This window comes from Harpia harpyja, chromosome 16 (assembly GCF_026419915.1).
Source record: "Harpia harpyja isolate bHarHar1 chromosome 16, bHarHar1 primary haplotype, whole genome shotgun sequence".
NCBI lineage: Eukaryota > Metazoa > Chordata > Aves > Accipitriformes > Accipitridae > Harpia > Harpia harpyja.
In genome coordinates, this window is record NC_068955.1 from 29,275,618 (window position 1) to 29,296,973 (window position 21,356).

The window sequence follows — 21,356 nt, forward strand, 5'->3', positions numbered from 1 at the left end:
GAGCAGAGGGTGGAGCGGGCAAGGGTCACACTCGGGAGGGAAGCAGACACCTGGCTTCAACAACCAAATTAAAACTTCCAACGCTGCTCGCTTCAAATCCAGGGTCCCCACCAGGCTGGAGAATTTCCACACAAACTGTTCTTTGACTTTGGGTGTCACATACGTTACAGAACAGCTCGTTTTCAGAATACAAGAAATCAGTCAAATATTAAAATAATAGTCAAATTGCCATCACTGGAGTAAGGTTTCCTTGTAAAGGAAGTCATCGTATTGAAAACCTGGCCTTCATCTCGACTTTCAAAAAGTCCTTGGGAACAAATGCAGGCTCTGACCCACGTTGCAGTACAAGATTCTTTATGTTTGCAAGACAAACAGTAGTAGAAAACCTGAGAAGTATTATTTTACTAGTACAGCTTGGTATCTGCATCAGAAAGAGATGATTCTTGAAAAACTTCTCGTCAACACACACAAAAAAACCTCCCTCTTTTTTTGTTATTTGAGAACACAGATACTTATATACGCAAAGTGATCATCCTTAAAAATAATAAAACCCAACCACAAACCCACATGAGAACCACAGTTATTTCCTCCTTTATTTATAGGCAGGAACTGTGGTGTTGGTTCAGCCTACATGCCTCTCTGTCGCTCCAAATTCTTGCATTGGTTGTCCCACAACTTCCCCAGGCTTAGCATGGAAAGATGAAAGAGTTTGCTGTGTCCACCGACAGATTCCCCCATCATCCTCCCTTCAGCACTGACGGCCTCGCTACTGCTTTACTCCTCCACGCTTCAGTAACATGGGTAACACACTATCCCTTTTCAGACTTACACACCTTTCTAGTTATCTAGAGTATCAAAATCCATGATTATTTTTTTACTTTACTTTGAACCTTGGAAATCAAATTTATTTTCTCATTAGTTTCTTCTCATACTTTTTTCTTAAGTACATGTAGAGACAAAGTCTTATGTCTTTCCAATGCCACATTCAGTACTTCTTACCTTTACGTTCAAGGTGGCAAACCCCCTCTACCTCTCCTAGAAAACACCTTTCTCCTACTTCTTACCCCTTCTCCTAGTCCCATCTTCACCTGCGTTTCAACTGTCGCCTGCGTCTGGCAACGTATCCCTTCACTGGCAAGTATCTCCTCTCTTCCTTGTCTTCAAATCTACATTTTCAAAATTAACTTTCTTTACCTGTCTCTCTCCCCAGTCGCTTCTAGTCTACCCGATATGGATCTTCTCTTTCCTTCACCTCGCTCTCCACTTTAATGCTTTGATCTTTCAAACATCTTGTGCTTTGCCTTTTTCTTGTATCATCTAATCTTTACCGTTATCTCATCTGCTACAGTTTATCACTTGCATGTAACAGGTAACACAACAACCTCCCTCCCTCTCCCTCCTTGCTGTGCTATGCAAAAAGGATATATTAATATACAAGCTAATAAAATGCTCAGCTATCACACTGCGCCAAAACATTGCTGTGAAACTTCCTTCAAAACCTGTGAGCGTTTTACACAACGTATTTCCTCACAGACAGAACACAGCCCCTGTAGAGCAAGATTTCCCCAGGCTGCCCTTACAGCCAGACTCAATATATAACATATTGCATATAACAACTCACTTAGGTACTCTATTTTTTGTTTACTTTATCATTTTACAAATATAAGTGGTATGAACCCTTTTATAATAGGTAACGTTCAGCATTTGCAAAGATACCCACATCAATAAGAATAATCCACGCTACCTAGAAGGGCAAGTACTAAGTGGTACCTCCTAATATAGTCCAGATGCTGCCAGATGCCAAATGTTGAGCTCTAATACCATCCCCAAAAGAACAGGCAGATTGAAAGAAGAAAAAAAAAAAAAAAAAAAAAAAGAAAAATATCTCTGTTCTTCTATAACCAAACAATATTAGCAGAGATAGCCCTACTCGGGCTTAGTGACCTCAGTCTTTTTTTCCGAAGCGTGTAGGAGAGGAAACTGGTCTTGTTTTACCCTCTTTCGCCCAGTTATCAAGAACTATGCCAGTATTTTCTGGGCCGTCGTTCTAGAAACCCAAATGCAGTTGTGGTGACCATCTCCAAATCTTCTTGGTCCCAGAGCCTGTGCTCCATACAACTACACCCTCTATTAACCACAGGATTTTCTGCATGCCAGCTGGAACTAACCATCGCAGTTACAGGGTTTTGTTTAAAGGAGTATCTACAGTACAAAAATATAGAGGTTTGGAAAAAACCCCCCACCCTGAAACTGGTCTTATGCAGAGGACAAGTTATAGAATAGTCTATAACAGATGATATAAAAGCCAGCCAAATCTTATCTGGAGCAAAGGAAGACAGGGATACTCCCCGCAGCAGAGAAACCCAGAGGAGATGACGAGAGAGGATAGGTTCTCACCTAAGTGATTTTTCATAGAGCTGGGGGAGGGGGTCCTTGCCATGTCATTTCTGGCATTGGGACTAGGTTGATAAGCCCTGATGGTCCCAAACGGTTCTGCAGTACTAAACTTAATTTGACAAGGCTTATTAGCACTGGCTTTGAGCCTGACAAACCCAAGCTGTCTCTAACGCTCAATTTGGGCAAATATGTACAATGCTCTCCAGCACTGTAGCAATGGGAACAACGACGCAAAGAGACCTGATCTGGCTCTGTGTTGCGCTCGCTAAGGTTTGGCGAGCTTTACTGGCTTAGGACTGTGCCACATGGAAGCAAATATACTTGCTTTCACACCCCCTTTAATGGGCTTGGAAGACAGAGATTTGCTCCAGGTTTCTAAGCTGATACATCTGGCTGGACAAGAGCTGGCTTTTCACAATTCAGCTCACATGTGTCTCTCCTCATTGCATTGCGACTCTACAAACAAGATAACTGCCCACAGGGGGAAAGATGATGGTAGAAGGCTTCCCTCTAAGCTCTGTCGTATTTTTATTTAATGAGCAAAGTTAAATCTTCATTTATGGTACCTAACCCCCCTCCCCAATCTACTCATCTGTGGTGCCCACCCTACAGACACTACAATATAGATATGGACACCTGTAACTGGAAGATACATTTGAAAAAATAAGACTAGATACCACCTGGTTGAGTGTTTGAACTGACTGGATAGCCTTGCTTCTGCCACCTCTCTGAAGCAGAATTACCAAGCACCAGTTCCCACACTCTGGAGAATGGTTGTCAGCTGTAGTAAGAGGAAAGTGCTAAAACGTAACGGACGAAGATTGCCGTATCTTCAAAAGAAAAAAAAACCAAAACAAAAAACAAACAAACAAACAAAGAACCCTCCCACAAAGAAACCCAGAACACTGTAACATGTGCATTTTTCCTTGAACACAGGGGACCCGGAGAAGGCTTGTCTCCTTAAACACTGCAAGCAATTGTGTGAACACCACCTCTATGAAGATACTTAAGTTCTTGCCTTAGTATCTTTATTGTAAGATGATAAAGAGCTCTGCCAGCACGCACACTTAATAAAAACAGGCCATAAGCATAATCCTTATTTTTCTCACGTGAGAAAAACCGCTGGGGATGCCTAGCTATGAGCGATGCACTAGGTCTCATGAACGGGGGACACAGTCCCACTCACTCCACTGTCCCGAATGAGCAACTGGAATAAAAGGAGAGCTTCAGGGGAGGAAGCGCAGAGCAAACACTTCTTTCCAGCACTCTTCACAACTCCTGACACAGCACGTGCTCCCTGCATGCCTCTGGTTATAAACAGATCTGACTTCATTAAGCAACCTACAGCGTGCACGTGACTATCCAACAGAACGACGCTGCTCCTTCATTGAGAATAATGACTTAAAGTGACTTTTAGCTACAGTGTCCTGGAATTTGTTACAGACTCCAGTCCTGAATGAAATTCAGTTCTTATGATACACTTGCGGAACATTAAATTATAGTAATTGTGAAAACTTCCTCAATTATTTATACTCTAGACAGCTGCTGTGGCTACAGCAAGAATAGCAACCAACCTCTTCAAAGCAGTAAAAAGTAGCAATGATAAACCTTTTACATGGCTTGCTTCTTACAGAGCGCCTGCTCCATGGGTTTAAGCAAGATTGATAACTTCCAAGAAACAACAAAAAGCCAAAACAGAATAGCAGAACGCAGTGTGGTTTCTGACTCAAGATGGCAAACTCCCATCAAATCTTTAATCTTTCATTTAACTACGTGAGTGGTTGTGTTCAAGTTGCAGTTGTGGAGGTAGGGGCAGTTGGGAACAGAGTCACAAAAAAGAAAAATATTAAAATAGCTTCACACACAGAACAGATATTCATGTATCAAAGCGAGCATTTGCAATGCAAGGGGGAGATTTTAGAATTTATATTGTAAAAATGAGGGTTTTTTCAAGATACAGAAGGAAATAACCTTCTTTAAAGTAGCTTAAATTGTAAACACTCCTCTCCTAGGATGCATTTTAAAAATCAGTTTCTTATTATTTCTGTTCTCAGTAAAGTTCTGCCTATAATTTTAGCTTCACCAATACTCATAGCAGACATACTCTTGAGGTACTACACGCTTTTAATTTTTGGTTCTTCAGTTTTAAATATTATATATAAGCAGGATACAGAACAACTTCTTCTACAAATTAAAAATTATCAGTCAAAACCAAGTTGCATACATAAAACTCCTTGAAGTTTGCAGTTTGAAATTTTTTCATTTAGTGCATTTTGCTCATTTATTTTGTTTCTTTTCAAAGGATATAGGAACTCTTAATCCAACTTTAAAATAAATATCTAATTCTGCTTTTGCAATACTACTGTCTATACAGAAACAACATTTAATTTTTATACATTCCTGTTTAACAATGTGATATTTCAGAAATGTAAAACACCGATGCAAGAATAATATCGATTCTAAGTATGTGCTAAATGACAAGGCCTAATTCAACTACTGTGGAGTACAACGGGGCAAAACCTGTAATATTAATGTTCTTCAGATTATACCTTTGCTCTCACTACTGTGAAAAACAAATTAAAAATTGTTATTAAAAGTCTCAGACATCGAAGTCACACACTCTTGCTCGATACTCAACCACATACACACAAACAACAGACCACTTTACTACTTACCATTTGAGACCTATTTTTTGGGCAGCCATTGATGTCTTCAATCTTTTCATTTGCTGAAAAGCAAAAAAGAGGAAATAAAGCAAAAAACTGTACCAAGGACTTGTATTCCAATTATTTCCAGAGCACTTGCTGCTAGCTAAATAAAGGGGTTTCAGATCGTAGTTGTCCAGTCAAAGTGAATGTGTGAAACAGAGACCCATCAAAAAAAAAAAAAAAAAAAAAAAGCAGCTAGAGTTTTCTAGTGGGTCGTGCCTCCAGAGACAGCTGGGCGCAGAAAACAGCTGGTCTGACAATATCTTGTACAGTGACGGGTAACTCCTTTGAACTACAAAAAAGATTTAAATTCTGGAAACTGAATCACTGCTAGGTGGAAAAGTGAACGCTACATACGTATAGATGTTTGCATGTCAATTGAATTGCTTGTAGAGTAAATATAGGTTTTAAATCTAGATAGGAAATTTATCATCAATAACTCATATTTTTATTATTAATTTTTTTAATAGCACAAGTCACAAGACTACTTTTCAAGCTTCTTGTCCATAGCTTACACGCAACCCTACTTGCAGAAAAAGATATAGTTTCAATCTTTAAAGTCCCAAGTGAAATAATTAAGTTGTTGAGGTGGTTAAACGTTTGCCTTAGAGTCTTAGTTGGCTCAGTTTCACGTTTCAGTACTGGACCTTGAAATGCCTTTTTTGTGCTAGACTGAAGAACCAGTTATAATCAAAGTTCAGTTTCCCACATCTTTTTCACTGTAATAAAGGTGGACGTTGACATCCCGTCTGATGAATTGAACAGATTCACCTCCCATCAATTCTTATATTAAAAGCTGTATTTTCTACCAGTCCCACATTCTCAGGATGTCACTCAGAAAACCATCTCATTTCGCGTTGTTCTTCAGTTAGGAATATAGAATTTGGCACAATATTCCAATAGCAGTCATAACAATAGCAAACAAAGTAGTAACATAACTTCACTCTTGCCCGGTACTCCCCTTTTTACACATCGAGGTGTCCCAGTACACACCTTTATGCCACAGTAATACATGTAAGAATTGATGCTACTATGAAAAAGATTGCAGCTAAATCCACCGTACTGTTCCCCAGAGTGGTCTATCAGCCTTTTATCCGTTTATATTTTCCTCAAAAAAGAGTAGTTTTTGCCCAGTAGTCCTCTAGAACTCCTGAAATGTTACACGATGTATTTAAAACCAATGGTAGCAAACCATAAAGCTTGTTACCTGGCTCTTTTTAACTCTTGTATGCAAACTACCTAGACTCACCTACTTGAAACTGCCTAAACTGTGCGTAACTTGTTCCCAAGTTTCTGCTGCAATACAGCATTTGACTTTTTCTGAGGGTTTTTTTAGTATGCAAATGTGGAACCAAAATATTTACTCAACACTTCTACACTTCGTAGGTATTGCTACAGGCTTGGAGTGCGAGCTTGGTTCTAGAGCTGTACGCTAAAGGTTAACCTCATAAACCCTATAAACTTAACAAATACACTGTTCTGTAACATGGGGAAATTAATGGCAAACCAAGATGGAAAAATATAAGGTGGTTTACATCAGGAGAAATTTACATCCAACACGCCAACTATTTGGGATGTTACCTCTTTATCTGCTTCCTTTTTTACACTGTGGTTAATAATATTACTACTCTCATCTAGAAATCATTCTTTTTGTCCTCATACTTTTCCATCAGTTTAAAGATATCATCAGCTATCCTTGTACTCTTCTGATCAACTGATTTGTAGCTGCTTTATTTCATTACTATCAGTTTCTTCAATTTCTTGTGCTCTACTTTTTTCTTTTGTTTTGTTTTGGGTTTTTGTTTTGTTTTTAAACAGTTGCTTTTACTTCCTCTGAAAAACTATGTTAAACCAAGGCAACTTCCCCTCCCACTTGTGAACCTGCAGTTTTTTGCCTACCAGTTGATGATTCTTCATCAGTTCCCAATTACTCATCACTTCCTTTTATGCTGTTGGCCTTCTCTGCTACAGGTGATTTAGGACGTAGATGACCAGAAATAGTTGGTGGTAATCAGAAGAGTAACAAGAACTGGAGTTTCTGGTCCATCGGGTGCTATTTCTGCTTACCCCCAGGCAATCCCCTTTCCCTGGGGCAGGTTTATGCCCTACCTTTACACCTTCTAACCCGCTCCCAACTCACCTACGGCTCTTGGTTACTCCTTTCATTAGATTAATGCAATTATCATCCCTTCCCTGCTGCTGCAGGCGCTATGAAAAGCAGGTGGAATAGAGACCAACCAGAAAAGCTGGTGGTGGGGCAAACTGGCAGCCGGGTTGAACTTCAACTCATCCCTCTGTATTGAACCCAGCAGGGCAAGACGTCGGATATTCAACCTAAGCTGGGGAGATGCATCAATGCGCCCCACAGGGATATTTGGCACTTTGCAGGAATCTGCCTAATTCACCAGGCAACTGTTTTGATGCTCCCGTTCCTCGGCCATAAGCCGGACCCTTTCTTTGACCCTTGCCCCTACCTCCAAGGACCAGCGCTCGCAGCAGGTACGAGGCAAGTTGCCTGTCTTGTGGAGATGACTGGAAAGAAAGAGATAGCAGTGAATGAGATAACAACGTGGCGTGCCCACAGGCGGCGTGATGGTACAGTTCATAGCAGGAGTCACTGAATGCTCGGGGACCTTGGAAATGTGTCCAATTTCACAGCTGCAAAAGCACAGCTTTCTGGCTGAGATAAATGGGCAACTCACAGCTACTGTTTCTATTTGCCACATAAGGATACTACATCATTTGGCATAAACTGGAAGTTACAGGCACTCATAAAGGCTTTAAATTGTATCTAAGCCTGGAGCAAGATGTAAATTCACAACCACAGAAGTGTGAAATGCAGGGGATTTTTCCCAAACTGACTGCGAGTCCGCAGAGCTTCCCCCCACCACCTGGTTTTTTTCCCTTCACTGTAAATACAGTGAATTTGGTTCAAATGCTTTCAAGTGCTTGCAAACTTTTCCCATTTATACACAGATTGAGGGGTGTATTAAGGTAGACAGTAGAAACCAGCTGTGCTCTATAATGAAAGTAGCAATGAGTGACACTGTGCTTTCAATTAGATGGATCTGAATCAAAGCTTGGAAAACGGTACCTAAAAGATTAGTTAGGTTTATGTATTTTGACAGGAGGCATATTATGAAACTGCAAGCCAAAATTATATGAAAACACGGGTGAAAAGGAAACTCCAGCATCAAAATTTGCAAAAAATTCCTTAAATCTATTGGCCAGTCAGCTGTCAGTGTCCCACTGACATAGGTACAGGTACGCATTCCTGGCGAAAAAAAATCTTCAGCAAATGACATTCCATCGAGTGTGTGAAAAATTAGTATTAGAACAAATCAGAAGTGTTTCCATAAGCATTACACAGAACAAAACTGGCTATGCATGGATGGTTTAACCATCCATAAAGTAAGTCCATGCACTTAATAATGAATTAAGCCCTCTGTTACAACCTTAGCAGCTATTCTGCATTATTCAGTACTTTAGGCATACCCTTGGACATTAGAGTACTTCTTCTTGAACATACGAATGAATATTGCTCCATGTAATTCCTACATTTGCGTAGGAATTCTCACCTGCAGCTTTTAACTGAACAGCCACTCAAATATTAGTAAAATGAACCTTTGTGTAATGTCCCACCCAAAATATGATAGGAGTTATCACTAGAGAGTACTGCTAGGCTTGATCCCAAGATTCTGGTTTGAAACATAAACCTGTAACCTTCCCCTGCAAATGTAATAGGATAATTTTCATAACAGCAGACAAAAGCTATACTGAGATAAGTCACAGTATGAATTTGAACTAGAATAGTTATCTGGAGTAATTGCAGATGACTTTTAAAATTAGAGCAAAGATCTATTCTGTTTAAGTCAGTGCAATTAATTTCAATCAGAACACAAGTTACCCAGAATATTTAGGTATACCTGTAAGACAATCTTGGCATATCCAAAGCAGCTACACTAAACAATGCGCCCGTCACCTCCTATAACGGTGTACTGATTGCCCAACACAACACTGATGTGCACGTTTTATTTCTTACTGAAACTATTTTTATGGAGCTGAATAAGTATTTAACATTAACACAACATCTGCATCCCTGTTTACAAAGCCACCGCTTTTGTATCTGATCTGACTTTGGTTGTATCTGATCGATTAGAATATTCCACAAAATATGGTACGCATCAGTAGGAAAAGTCCTATTGGACGGAGTTAAAGTTTAATTTTAACATAGATTCTAAGTCTTGAAAATTGAAGGTTCTCACAGAGAACCAACTGACAATTTGATGTATCACCAATTTCAGTGCATGCACAGACCCAGTATACCAGCATTTATGAATTTAAATATAGCTACTATGTTTACATGGCATTACTAAGGCATGTATTACTTACATATGCTTTTATAGACTCATAAATTTTGAGCTGAAATAAACCAGAACGCTATGAATGCATTTTAATTGACTTGCAAATAGAAAAAAATTGTCATCATATAATGCTTCTATATTATCATTAGTGGTTTTGAAGTCTGAAGATTATATCCTCTGAAGTCAAACGCAGCGATGCTTGGTTTCATGTCTTTTTAGATTTGCTCCTTGTCTGGACGCTAAGGTAAAAGAACTACCTAGTTCTTACTGATTTTAACATTTTCTTTTCCTAAATATATAGCTATTTCAGTTCAGAGAGGTGTAAGCAGAAAGGATTGCAATCACTGCCTCTGTAGAATCATTAGCTCTTATGGAGTATTCATTTAAAAAAACAAAACAAAACAAAAGCAAAAAAAACCCCTTCTATTCTTTTTTCCAGTTTTGGATATTAAGTAGTATTTCAAGATTCAACATCTGTGATGTAAATCTCAGATGGTGAACACAAGAAAAATTGTATCACTAATAATTAAACCTGAATCATTTTCAATGACTTTGGATAATCTCCAGATACTCCAGGCACATGACAAAAAGGAAGAAGGATCTTTATGGCTGCTTTTACACATAGCACACCATAACATAAAAAGAAAAACCTCTCCGACGCTGCATATAGAAGCTTTCTTAGTATGCAGTCTTGTTTGTTAGAAAAAAAGCTTGTATTTTGCAGGCTACAGTGAAAGCTGCTTCTAAGTGTGAAAGTTATCACCATCTTTGTGACAATGAGATGCAGCGTGCCTAAGGCCATACACAGCAGATACAAATTACTTGCTCTTCACTGTTAATTTGGAGGATTAAACTGAGAACTTTTAAATATGAACTTACTTTCACATGGACAACATTCTCTGAAAATGAAATCCTTCACTTGTATTTTAACTTTTGAAAGCTTGCAGCCATAATCTTAAATATTAGCCAAAAGGCAGCTCTAATAACGGCTAAAAAAACACAAAGGTGAATCAAAGCAAAATACAGTAAGCAATATTATTTCTGCATACTTTAGAGGGAGTAATTCCATTCCATAAGAGTTTTCAGAAGTAAACACTCAAACAACTACATTAAAATATTTGGTACAACCAGGTTCTCACACAGAAGTTTTCTACAACAGCGTTAACGCAGGATAGTTAGGTATGTAGGAAAGGAATCAACAGCTAACTGTTCCTGGGTTTCCAAACTTTTTGCCCTGTTAAACACACATAAGGAAATAGATATAGGATGAAGTGTGCTCCATAGTGAATACCTCTCGACACACAATCAATTCACGGCCTGTTTTTGTACATCTGTAGCTGCATGGTGGGTCTGTAGAACGCTACCGAGATATAACGTTGCTCTGCAACACGGAGACAAAATTCGTTTTGATGTGTTCCAGTGCAAGTCGAGTGCAGTCTTTGGAACGCTGCCTCACAATTTCAGCCGAGAACAGGGCTTGCAGATTTGTACCTTAAATCAAGGAACTAGCTCGTTTACAGCATCTAAACACATATAAATATGCATGCACTGATGTCTTGTCACTTCACTGCCGGCATCTTAATTTGCATCTCAAATCTGTCAGTTTGCTTCTGACAATAGTTGTCCTAATTCCCATTAGCAGGCTTTCCGATTCCATCAATCTCCATCGGCCCATGCATGTGTTTTGTGGCACCCCAAGTACCAGATGGATGAGCCTCTGAAGGAACTAATGAAGGATCCAGGCCCAAGGGAAGAGGGAGAATACGGAGCTTTACATGGGGCCAATGCAGAAAATTGTTCAGAACCTTCATTATCTACAAATATCAAATTGAGGGAACTAAAGGCTTTGTAGAACTGAGCCTATATTTGAGATTTGTCCTAATGATAAATGATTTTCCTAATTTGAAAACTCATTACGAAAGATTTTTTTCTGCCACGTGAAAATTATACCCCTTCTCCTTTCCTTGCTGCACATATGGATTTTTCAAATCCAACTGAAAGCAGGAGGCTCAACACAGTGGGCCGGTATCACTGTGAATTATGTTCAGACCAATCCCCAAAACGTATCAGAAAGAAATAGTGAAGGCTAACGGCATCCTAGCAGAAAAAAAATCCCTCCTCAGTTGCTTTTTTAACATTCAGCTCTGCGGAGTGATATTGCTGTGTCAGGAGATCTTATCAGCAACATTAAATATTTTTCCACTATGCTTTAAGACAAGGCTTTATCGAATTAATTAGCAAAGTCTCTGAAGGAAAATTATCTACATAATTCCATGCAGTTTGATGGATTCCCCGCCCCCGTGTTTATGTAGAAGATAAATACAGTGAATTTCTGAGTGCGTTGGTGGATACCTGGTACAGAAAGTCACTCACCTACAACCTGGATTATTTCAGCTAATAAGACTCCATCAGTCACATCTTGCTGTAGATCCTTTATCAATCTCTTGTGACCAGATTTTGCTAGATAGTGATTAGCCCAATCCGTATAAATCTGTAAGTAGAAAGATAAACAAAAAGAAATGTTAGTTATAACATCAACCTTAAAAATGAGAGGTCTTTGTTTCGCTCCGTATCTGGGATGCTGATTTAAGATCACTGCTTTTTTGCTCTTTGAAACAAGTCAACAACATTCAAATGCAAGGCACTGTGCAGATCAAGTATTCAGCTTACTACAGCATGGCTTTTCCTTTTTTTCAGAAATCTGACATGAAAACTCGCAGGAGATGATAGTCAACTCCTGAACATGTTACAGCTTGAATGGATCAGCAGGCGGTCAACTAAATGTTCTACAGCAGTAACAAGTGTGTAGAAGAGATTTCAATTTCCACCCAAGTATTTTTTTTTGCATTTTCCCTTTGAGATTTCTTCTTTATATCTGTTATTGAGAAATTCTAAAGATTCTTGTCCAAGAATCACTTCTGGTAGATATCAGCCATATAGTCATTTCATTCTGAGGAAACTCCTGTGTTATATTACTCAACAAGCCTTAAAGGTCTTAAAAATCTACCAATTCTAATAAATTCCATCTCACAGGTTAAATAGACCTATTAAATTGATTTTAACCTCTTATGCAAACTTGTAACTGTTGGGATTTATTTTAAAACTTATTATCTGAAAACTAAGCAAACAAAGCAGTCAAAATATCTCTTTAATATGCATTAAGTACTGCTCACCACATGCTAGCACAACTTATCCAAGATAACCAGAAAACTTATAAAATCTTTTCATGCTAAGTTATCAAAAAGAAGGAAAAATACTTGATTAGGAATTTCTGCTTATGAATTAAATAACGTTTCTTGTTCTTCGTGTAGGACCAAATTTAAGGGAAGACTTTTTTTTTTTAAATGATCTATTTATATTCCAAAGAAATAAAGTAAAAACAACTAAGTATCAGGATTTTACCTTTTAAATACCCAGACAAATATTAAGGTTCACCCATGCTCTCAAGAGTGTCTAGCATATTAGAAATACATTCATCCCAATTCAGCCGATCAGTAAGCAGGAGTAGACTCAACGTGCTTTTGGCACGACCCATGCCAATCCTCCACAGTCCCTACAAACCACCGCGTACTGGGGTTGGGTTTTTTTCTTTTTTAAATTAAAGCACTACACTGGTGATGAATGCCTCACACAAGTGGGGGAATCACTGACCTGGAGGGAAATGTCTGCACAAGAGTATTCAGTCCCCAGAAGCCCAGGGAAAGCTCTCCCAGAAAGTACTGTCTTCCTTCACACCTACTGACAGCCAGAAAAAAAAGAGAACAAGGAGAGGGGCCGAGCCCTCAGGGCTGCGATCACTGGGCTACGAAGATTTATATCCCCTGCCTTAAGGAAGCAGATGTAAATGACGGCAGCTAAAATCGCATTCTGTCTGCTGGCAAAACATTGTTGAAATAAAACACGGGTTTAGAGCCGTTCCCCCTCCACCACCCCGCTCCTGAGCTACGCGCCCCCCCATATCATTGTATATCAACGCAGATCCTTTAAATTACGGACTAATATCACCGAGCATAGCCATGGCTACTAATTTCAGAAGCACCTTCAGCAGCGCATTGAAAACGCAAGGCTTATGTCCTTCTCCTTCGTGGGAGTCAAAAGCCAACCGCTAAGTCTAAGAGTCAAGTATTTGCCACACGGGACGAAGGAACCTGGAACTAATACAAGGATTGTTATTTCACGCTCCTCTTGCATTTGCTGATTCCATGTTAATATGATAAAATGAAGAACAGATATTTTGACTAGAGTTATTTTGGTTATAAAGTCTTCATTTGTATTTTTTTTTAAACCTGTAAAACACCACTGGTAGCAGCAATGAACAAATTGCCAAAAATCTGAAACATATGTCCCTATTTTCCATCATTTATCCTCTACTTCCATCTTCAGAGCAGCGGGATGTGCCTTTCCTATGCCAACAGCGTCACGGACTTGAACAGAAAAACACGCTGGAACACCTCCATGAAAAAACACAGAGCTGAAAAACATCTCAATGAAAAACATCTCAATGAAATAAACGCTGAGTACAAGCGAGTGATTTCCCTAGCTGACCGAAAAAAGAAAAGGGGAAAAAAGCCCCCACACTTTGCACAAATCAGACATTGTGTTCCTTAGCTCCTTTTACAAGAAAACATTTTCCATAACAGGAAGATATTTTTAAAGATCCAATAACTTCAAGGAACTAGGACTGACTTCACTTATTTTTCTGCCACGCGGTTCTAGCTTGCTTATCTACAAGAAAAGACATATCAGGAAACAGGTTGAAAACTACTTACTTCACAAGCGCAAGGGTCCACACGCACCCCTACACTGTTACTGCGATCTAGCTGACGAGCAACTTATCAAACACAACAGCTAAGTTTATTTTAATGGGAGGGCTGTGACGAATGTTCTAGTTTATCACAGAAGGACTTTCAGCAAATACAAGATTATACTTCGATGCATCAGTTCCAGCCTGGCTTATTTCCACGATGCAGATCATCATGCAATCAAGCAAATACTTGGATGAGCCCTAGAGTTAAGACAACACAGAACAGAGGACAAAGCAGAGCAGACCCCTCCTGGCAGAACCTGAAATTACAGCATCAGCAAGACCCTGAGAGCTAGTTAGGATTGATTTTTAAGTCAAATAACAGCATGAGAATGCATGGCTGGCATTGCAAAACTGTTACTTCATAGCGGCTTCCTACAGCACTAATTCCTACTGCATCCAGGAACACTAGATCTTACATGCATACCCTGGAAAAAATAAACAGAACTGCATCAAAGCAGCCCCTAACTCCCTTAACAAATCCTCCTGGTGATGGAGGCAACTTGAAACGCTCCCAAATACCCGCTGTCCGATTCACTGTCTCCAACAACACATAAAGAAACTCTCTCTGTTGGCAAATTATTCTGGTAGCCCCTACTTTGTGTGCTAAAGTCAGTGCCTGTGTTTGGTATCCAAACGGCAAGGAGAGCTTTTATGCTCATTATAAAATATTCCATTAAATGCATCAATAATGCATATCAGTATGGAGAAAATATTTGTTTCTGGGGTATTTAAAGGCGTGGAATACGATTACATTCAACCACTTGATTAGGAAAGTCTTTTGCAGGAAAATACATATATAACAAATCTGTGCTTCTCTTAAGAACTTTATTATACCACATTATTTTGCAAAATGCATAACATGCAATTTTTTTTTTTTTTAAACTGACTGGGCTGTATATTTACGAGCTGTGAAGCATTCTTATGCACGCAGTATTATCCAGGCTTATTGTAGTAGCTCTTTATGGTCACTGCTCATTTTTATGGCATATATTAAGCTAATTATGGAAACTTTCCAGGATGTTTTCAAAAGCTGTTTGTTGCGAGTCTTTGTAATGTACTACACAAATACGATTCCTAATGTTTCTTTTCCTTTTCCACACAAACAAGTGAAAAAAATATGTGTACAATGGTTGCTATTTCTAGACACGTGAAAAATGTTTCAAAGCACATAGTGTTTTCAAATGTTCAAAACCAGGTAAATAATTGGGAAAACAATAATAAAAGAACAAGGAAAACACTGCTGAGAAACTTTCCATTCATACACGCCGATGTCTGCACATGAATTTTAAGTGTTCCTCAGGTATTTTCAGCAAAGAGGTTACAAAGTCACATGTTTGAATATTCACATGAAAATTACCTGAACAGTCGCCTAATTAAAAAATACAAACTCTCACGATTTGAAGTATTTGACCCACTACAACCAAACAGATACTGCCTTATTATATATACCACTATGGGCTATTAAAACTTTACAGCGATTTCACACAGTATGAAAATCATTGGAGGCAGCTTCATTATTTTAGTTAACAAAATCGGGCAAACAACATGATTTGGTATTATCACCATAAGCAGGTCTTTGTGCCTGAGACCAGTCAGTTTAATGTTTAACTCGGGTCCAAGTTCTGGCTTTTGTTAAAGGTGGACTCAGCTGTTAGGTAGGGGGGTTTTTTGTCTGTAGTCTATGATCTTAGGAATCCAACTATCTGGGAACAAATTGAAAACAAATGTGAAAGATTTTTTCCTTCTCTCTTCCCCCCCCCCCCCCCCCCGCCTCCTTCAATCCATCAGGTTTGAATTAAGAGTGTTACAGGTAAATATTGATTTTGGAAATACTCAGCACATTATGAGTCATAGCTAAAACACTATTGCTCAAAGTAGGAAGGTTTTGAGCAAAACCCCTCAAATCCCAAAGCTTTTCTAAGTTGCCTGTAGATCAGTAAGTCCCCAATCAGCAAGAACACTGCATTTTGAAATTCAGTGGGGTTTCTCCCCCCTCCCCTTTCCTTACCATTATACCTGCTTGTTTAAAGCACGTTTCAGATGAGAGAAAGGTCTGAAGGGCAGCGAAATCTTGCTTTCCAGCTAGAAGACTTCTGCACTTTCCTGTCACTGTCACTTTTGAGTCTCAAGTAACATTTCTGACCATACTAAGAGAGCACATCTGTCACACCCGGAGCACACCTCAGACCACCTGCACCATATTTGAATATTGAATCAGCAGAAAATGTGCCTTTTGCAGAACAGATCGTTTCTTCGAGGCCACATAGCTACCGCTAAGCACTTGGAGAGGGCTGGGGAATACGCTGACCAGTAAAGAGCAAAAACCCTGAAGCTTCTGTCCGCTTAAAAGTGATTCATACAGTCTTTTTAAGCTCGAAAAAATCAACCAAAAAGCCAAATAAACTCGAGCTTGTCCAGCTAGCCATAACAGTCTGAAGTTGGCATCTGAAACCACAGTATTCCTTTCTCCAGATACCGCTTATGGAGGCAATAGGCTGATACCTGGGTGCTCAGACATGGAAGAACCGGGCAGGTTCTTCTTGATCTGCTGGCAGACAGGGCCAAACACAGCATCTGTAGGACTATATTCCCCCGTTCCCGTAGTCAGTCAAACCCAGGAAACAGAGTGTGAATAAAGGCACGAGAGCAATGAATCCAAGAAGACCCTTTAGAGATCATAAAGGAGACCCAATATACCCATGGAGCTGCAATTAGATTAAGGTGCCAGGTATTATCATGTACTCCAGGGTCTCCTTGAAGTGGAATTTAGTCCCATTTAAATGGGAACCAAGAACCACCCAATGTTTTTTGCCTCCCCATTGGTATTCTGAAATACACTCATTATGAAAAGGGTTCACACAAAACTACTTGAAAAGAATTTCCCTCTTCTATGCAAGTAGAAAACACGCCTGAACCTTTTCCTTGTTACTCATCTCTACAAAAAAAAAAAAAATCTGATTATAATAAATGCCCAAGTACATTGTCAAACCTTTCTTTCCCTCCCTCACCATGACAGTTCCTAACTAATCAGACTCTAATTGTTTTCTTCCAATAATTATTGTGAATCAGGCTCTCGTGAATTTGGTAACAGCTGAAGAGTATCTTTTTGACATCATGTAGCATAATTAGAGCAGAGCGAGGCTTTTTTCATGATTGAATAGCAGGGTTAGTCACATCGGTGAACTCCATCAGAACACCCATTACAATGCAATGCCTGTGTTGCTGCTAACCAAACCACACCGCCTACTGAAGTTCACAGGGAAAAAAAATCCCTGAAACCTAAAAATAGACACAACATATTAAGATGATCATAATGGGAATGCCTGCAGTTGTTACAGTGCTATGGGGGGAAGAAAGCCCATCAGATACTCATTGCTGCCCAATATAACGGGGTTTACACATGCAGTCATGAAATTGCATTTTTTGACTGGTAACATTAATTGCAGTCTCATGCTGATCTGCGCTACACTCCAATACAACGATCTTATTAACAGATATCACACTGCAAAGCCCAGAGGTAAATAGCTAAAGCCAAAGGCTTAGCTGGAAAACTCATCCCTTAGAAGCATCTCTGGCTCCAAGGGAGCACCCTGAGGATAATAGCTATTTTAAAGGAGCATAGATATTATGGCCCTGACAATAACATGGCTGGTATTTCGCCGAGTTACTGGCAAAAGGACAATTAAGAAGCACATGGTAGAAAAAAAATACAAACCTATGAAGTTTAACAGCATTTGTCACAGACCTTTTCTCAGAGATTTCCTACAATCTGTGGCCTTACTTGCCCCCATGCACTTCCTAAATCCTGTGGGAAGTCTGTATCTGCACCATGACACAAATCCCACTAAAAGGACAGTACTGGCTCTTCTAGAATGAGTAAAGCTTTGTGCTGCTATCCAAAAGATTGTTTGGTTTTTTTTTTTTCCCCCAATGTAAGCTCTTGCAAGGAGGGGGGGGGGGGGGGGGAGGATGCTGAAAAAGCAGGGCACAGAATACCATATATTGTGTGCCCACATTTTTCCACATTAAATAAAAGGTATTAGTGGGCTTTGAGGAAAGAGCTCCATCTGCTCCTTCTTTTTAAGAATACTGCTTAAGTTTTGTAGAGAGCAGAATACGAAGCAAAAATAAAAATACGCCATCCTTAGGCAAGCCCGCGAGTCCCCAGCGATCCGCAACTCGGAGAGGGGGACACAGCACACGGGGTAGGCAGTCAGTGGGTAAGTCGGCGCGGACACACCAGCCTTCGGCTGCATCTGTCTCCTCTCTGCTCAGAGATACTGGAAGCACCCTGAAAAATCAGGATGGGAGCCTGGGGACCTGTTTACTCCATCCTACCAGAACTTTGGCACCAATACTAGCAAAAAGGGAGGCAACGGCCAGAAACTCCAAGTCTGAGGCGATGATGATGATGGGCCGGATTGCAGGTGGACTCCTTCTGATAGGCAGGTGAGACAGTAAATTGACCTTCCTGAAAGGAATGCATACATTTGCAAACCCCTAAAAATAGTTGTCACAATAATTAGCTACTAATTAGTATCTAATATGGTACCCATAACATACCATCAATTATCTAAAGTGCTGGAACTTTCCAAGCATCCTCAACTATTGGGAACGCAGCTGTAACAAACTGAGGTCTTGGTTCCCACTTCTCTGGGGACAGAGATACTCTGCTTTTTTAATTATTTATTAAGTGGAACTAAACAAAATGATTTATTCTCCTCACATGTGCAAGTGTTTGTTGGAACAGCTTTAAATTATTAGTCAGTCGGTGGGAGGTATTCCGCTGAATATTACATTTTACTGGACACTTACGTACATTAACTACCCTTTGGAAGTTAAATAGAGAAATGGGTAATTTAAACAAACACCACCGGGACTATTTATTTCTCTCTCTTTAAAGCCTTATTCTCGACTGGGGAGAGCTATTCTCATGCATATGACTACTATTCAAAAGCAATGGGCTGACTCACAGCACATACAGCCAAGCATGTGTGTAAATTTTAGCATGCTTGCAAGCCTTTCCAGTAATAGAGCCTTAGATTGTCCACACCTCAGGGCAGGCACTGCTGCCCCCGAATTTGTGTAAAGCAAATCCTTGGTGGATGCTAAACAAGTAATACGCTTTAAATTGCCTAGCCAACACCGCCTTTCTTACTCTTACCCTACTGAATATTTTACTACATTTAATATAGAAGAGGAAAAAAGAGATATTTTCCTTTTCTCCCCCCAATCGCACAGCTTCTGAACCCCGTTACTGACAGACGCTGCCTATACAGAGGGGTAAGGATTTCATACCAAAGCAACGTTTTCCTACACGCCAGCTAGAAGGTGCAGCAAGGCCGGCAATCGTGCTGGTATCCGGCAAGCTCTGCTCTCAATGCTCCCATTATACGTTTGCCGTATACAAATCCCTTGCAAGCTGGAACCACACACTAAGCCAAGCAGGTGGCCGCTCTCTTATTCCCCCTTGCAAAACATTTTAAGTCCTGAATAGAAATGAGATTACATTCGCACCTGCATTGATTCCTTTGCATATCCAAAAGTGAAATAGAGTTTAGTTCGCCGAGCTGATCGGCAAAACCCATTCCAAGTCATATTTGGCCACAGTGAATCAACTGATTTGATCTCACGCCAACAAAATATAATTGACCTCAGAGAACAAGAGAAGCAAATGTACTATTTTTTTCCCAGCGTTTTCTAAGAAGTTACCTCAAGTGCACACCAAATCATTTTCAAATATCACAGTTCTCATACAAGAAATAAACCCATTTACATCCACTGTCACACATGAATAGCAACAGAAAAGGGCTTATCTGAAAAGGTGATACATTTCTACTCCGAAGAGAAACCACTGAGAATCTTAAGAAGCTGCAAGCTGCAGAAGAAAGGGAAAAAAACCAACCAAACTTCTGAGGCTGACGTTAGTTACTGTTCAACAGCACCGCTGCCATTACCAAGGAGCCAAGAGCCGCTTACTGTTTTATAATGGTCACAGGAAAATTTACTTCTCCCACGAGCAGGGACCTGAAAAGTCATACTACTTATTGGCATATTTAACATGAACATATACTGCTCAAGTCCAGCTTGCTCTTCCTTCTCAAGGGGTCTACAGTTAAATGATGATATATACGCTGGCATGTGAAGCTTGGGTGGTTAATTTTAGCTGAAGACACGCATGCACGGTGCTCAGATTTCTTACAGTCACATTTTACAACTCCCACCCCTCCTGCAGCTCTTCCCTTACACCCCCACTGCTCCCTTCTCATACTACTTACTGTCTGTAACACGAAGTTTCAATGTTTGACATCTATTTCAAATAGGATAAATATATTTTATATACACGCTCTTATAAAATGAAGCTGTTTGCAGCAAGCATAAATTTGGCAGGCCTTTTGTGTTAGACGCTGTAAGCATTAAAAGACAAGTCCTAAAAAAATTGTTGTGGTTTTTTTGTTGTTTTGGTTTTTTTGCACAGTCAGAAAACTTTCTACCCACTAGGGAGACAACCCCCTTCATCTAAATGCTCCCAATGTCTGTGGAGATTTATGCTCTGAACAGAAGTCCAAAATTCTGCATCCCACAAAAATCCTGATATATCCTTTTTTTGATATTTGGAGCATTCACAATATCGATCGAACGTTGGAAGGTTGTATCTATCACAAATGCAAGCTAAAAAGCATAAGGCTGAATTAGACCTCAAGTGGACGCCCGCACAACCTGCCTATTTTCCGGAGCACGGCCTGGTACCGACAGCAAGGGCTCCCTGCCCTCCGGCAGGACCCCACCACATGCAAGTCACCCCAAATCCCACGGTCTGATCATGTTGCTGGCATCCCTTAAAAAATACAGAGAATTGGCCCTTGTAAGCTGCTCTGCTTGAATTTTTTACGTTAAAAAACTAACGTTGCCCGTGTTGACAAGGTGAGAAGCGATGACTGCTCCACCTCCGCTCTTGCCAAGTTGAAGGATAGATGTCTGACATTTTACCTGTTTATTTTTCAAAAGGCACACTTCTGCCAGAGTAAAATCTATACGGGTCTTTTAACTGCTCCGTGCAAAGTAAACAGCTTGGTAGCC

At 39.9% G+C, this 21,356-nt stretch overlaps 1 protein-coding gene across 7 annotated transcripts in view; it reads right to left on the bottom strand.

Moving 5' to 3' along the window:
• The window catches only part of NAV2 (neuron navigator 2), a 427,333-nt gene that overhangs the window by 157,027 nt on the left and 248,950 nt on the right, over positions 1-21,356 (bottom strand). For 6 of the 7 annotated variants that reach the window (XM_052811153.1, XM_052811152.1, XM_052811147.1 and 3 more), the window contains exons 2-3: positions 11,843-11,960; positions 5,073-5,125 (exon numbers count right to left, since the gene is read on the bottom strand). In XM_052811153.1, coding sequence (XP_052667113.1) covers positions 5,073-5,125; positions 11,843-11,960 — 171 coding nt within the window. Of the gene's footprint in view, positions 1-5,072; positions 5,126-11,842; positions 11,961-20,255; positions 20,351-21,356 lie in introns of those variants that run through there. The other variant, XM_052811150.1, reaches the window with a different exon arrangement.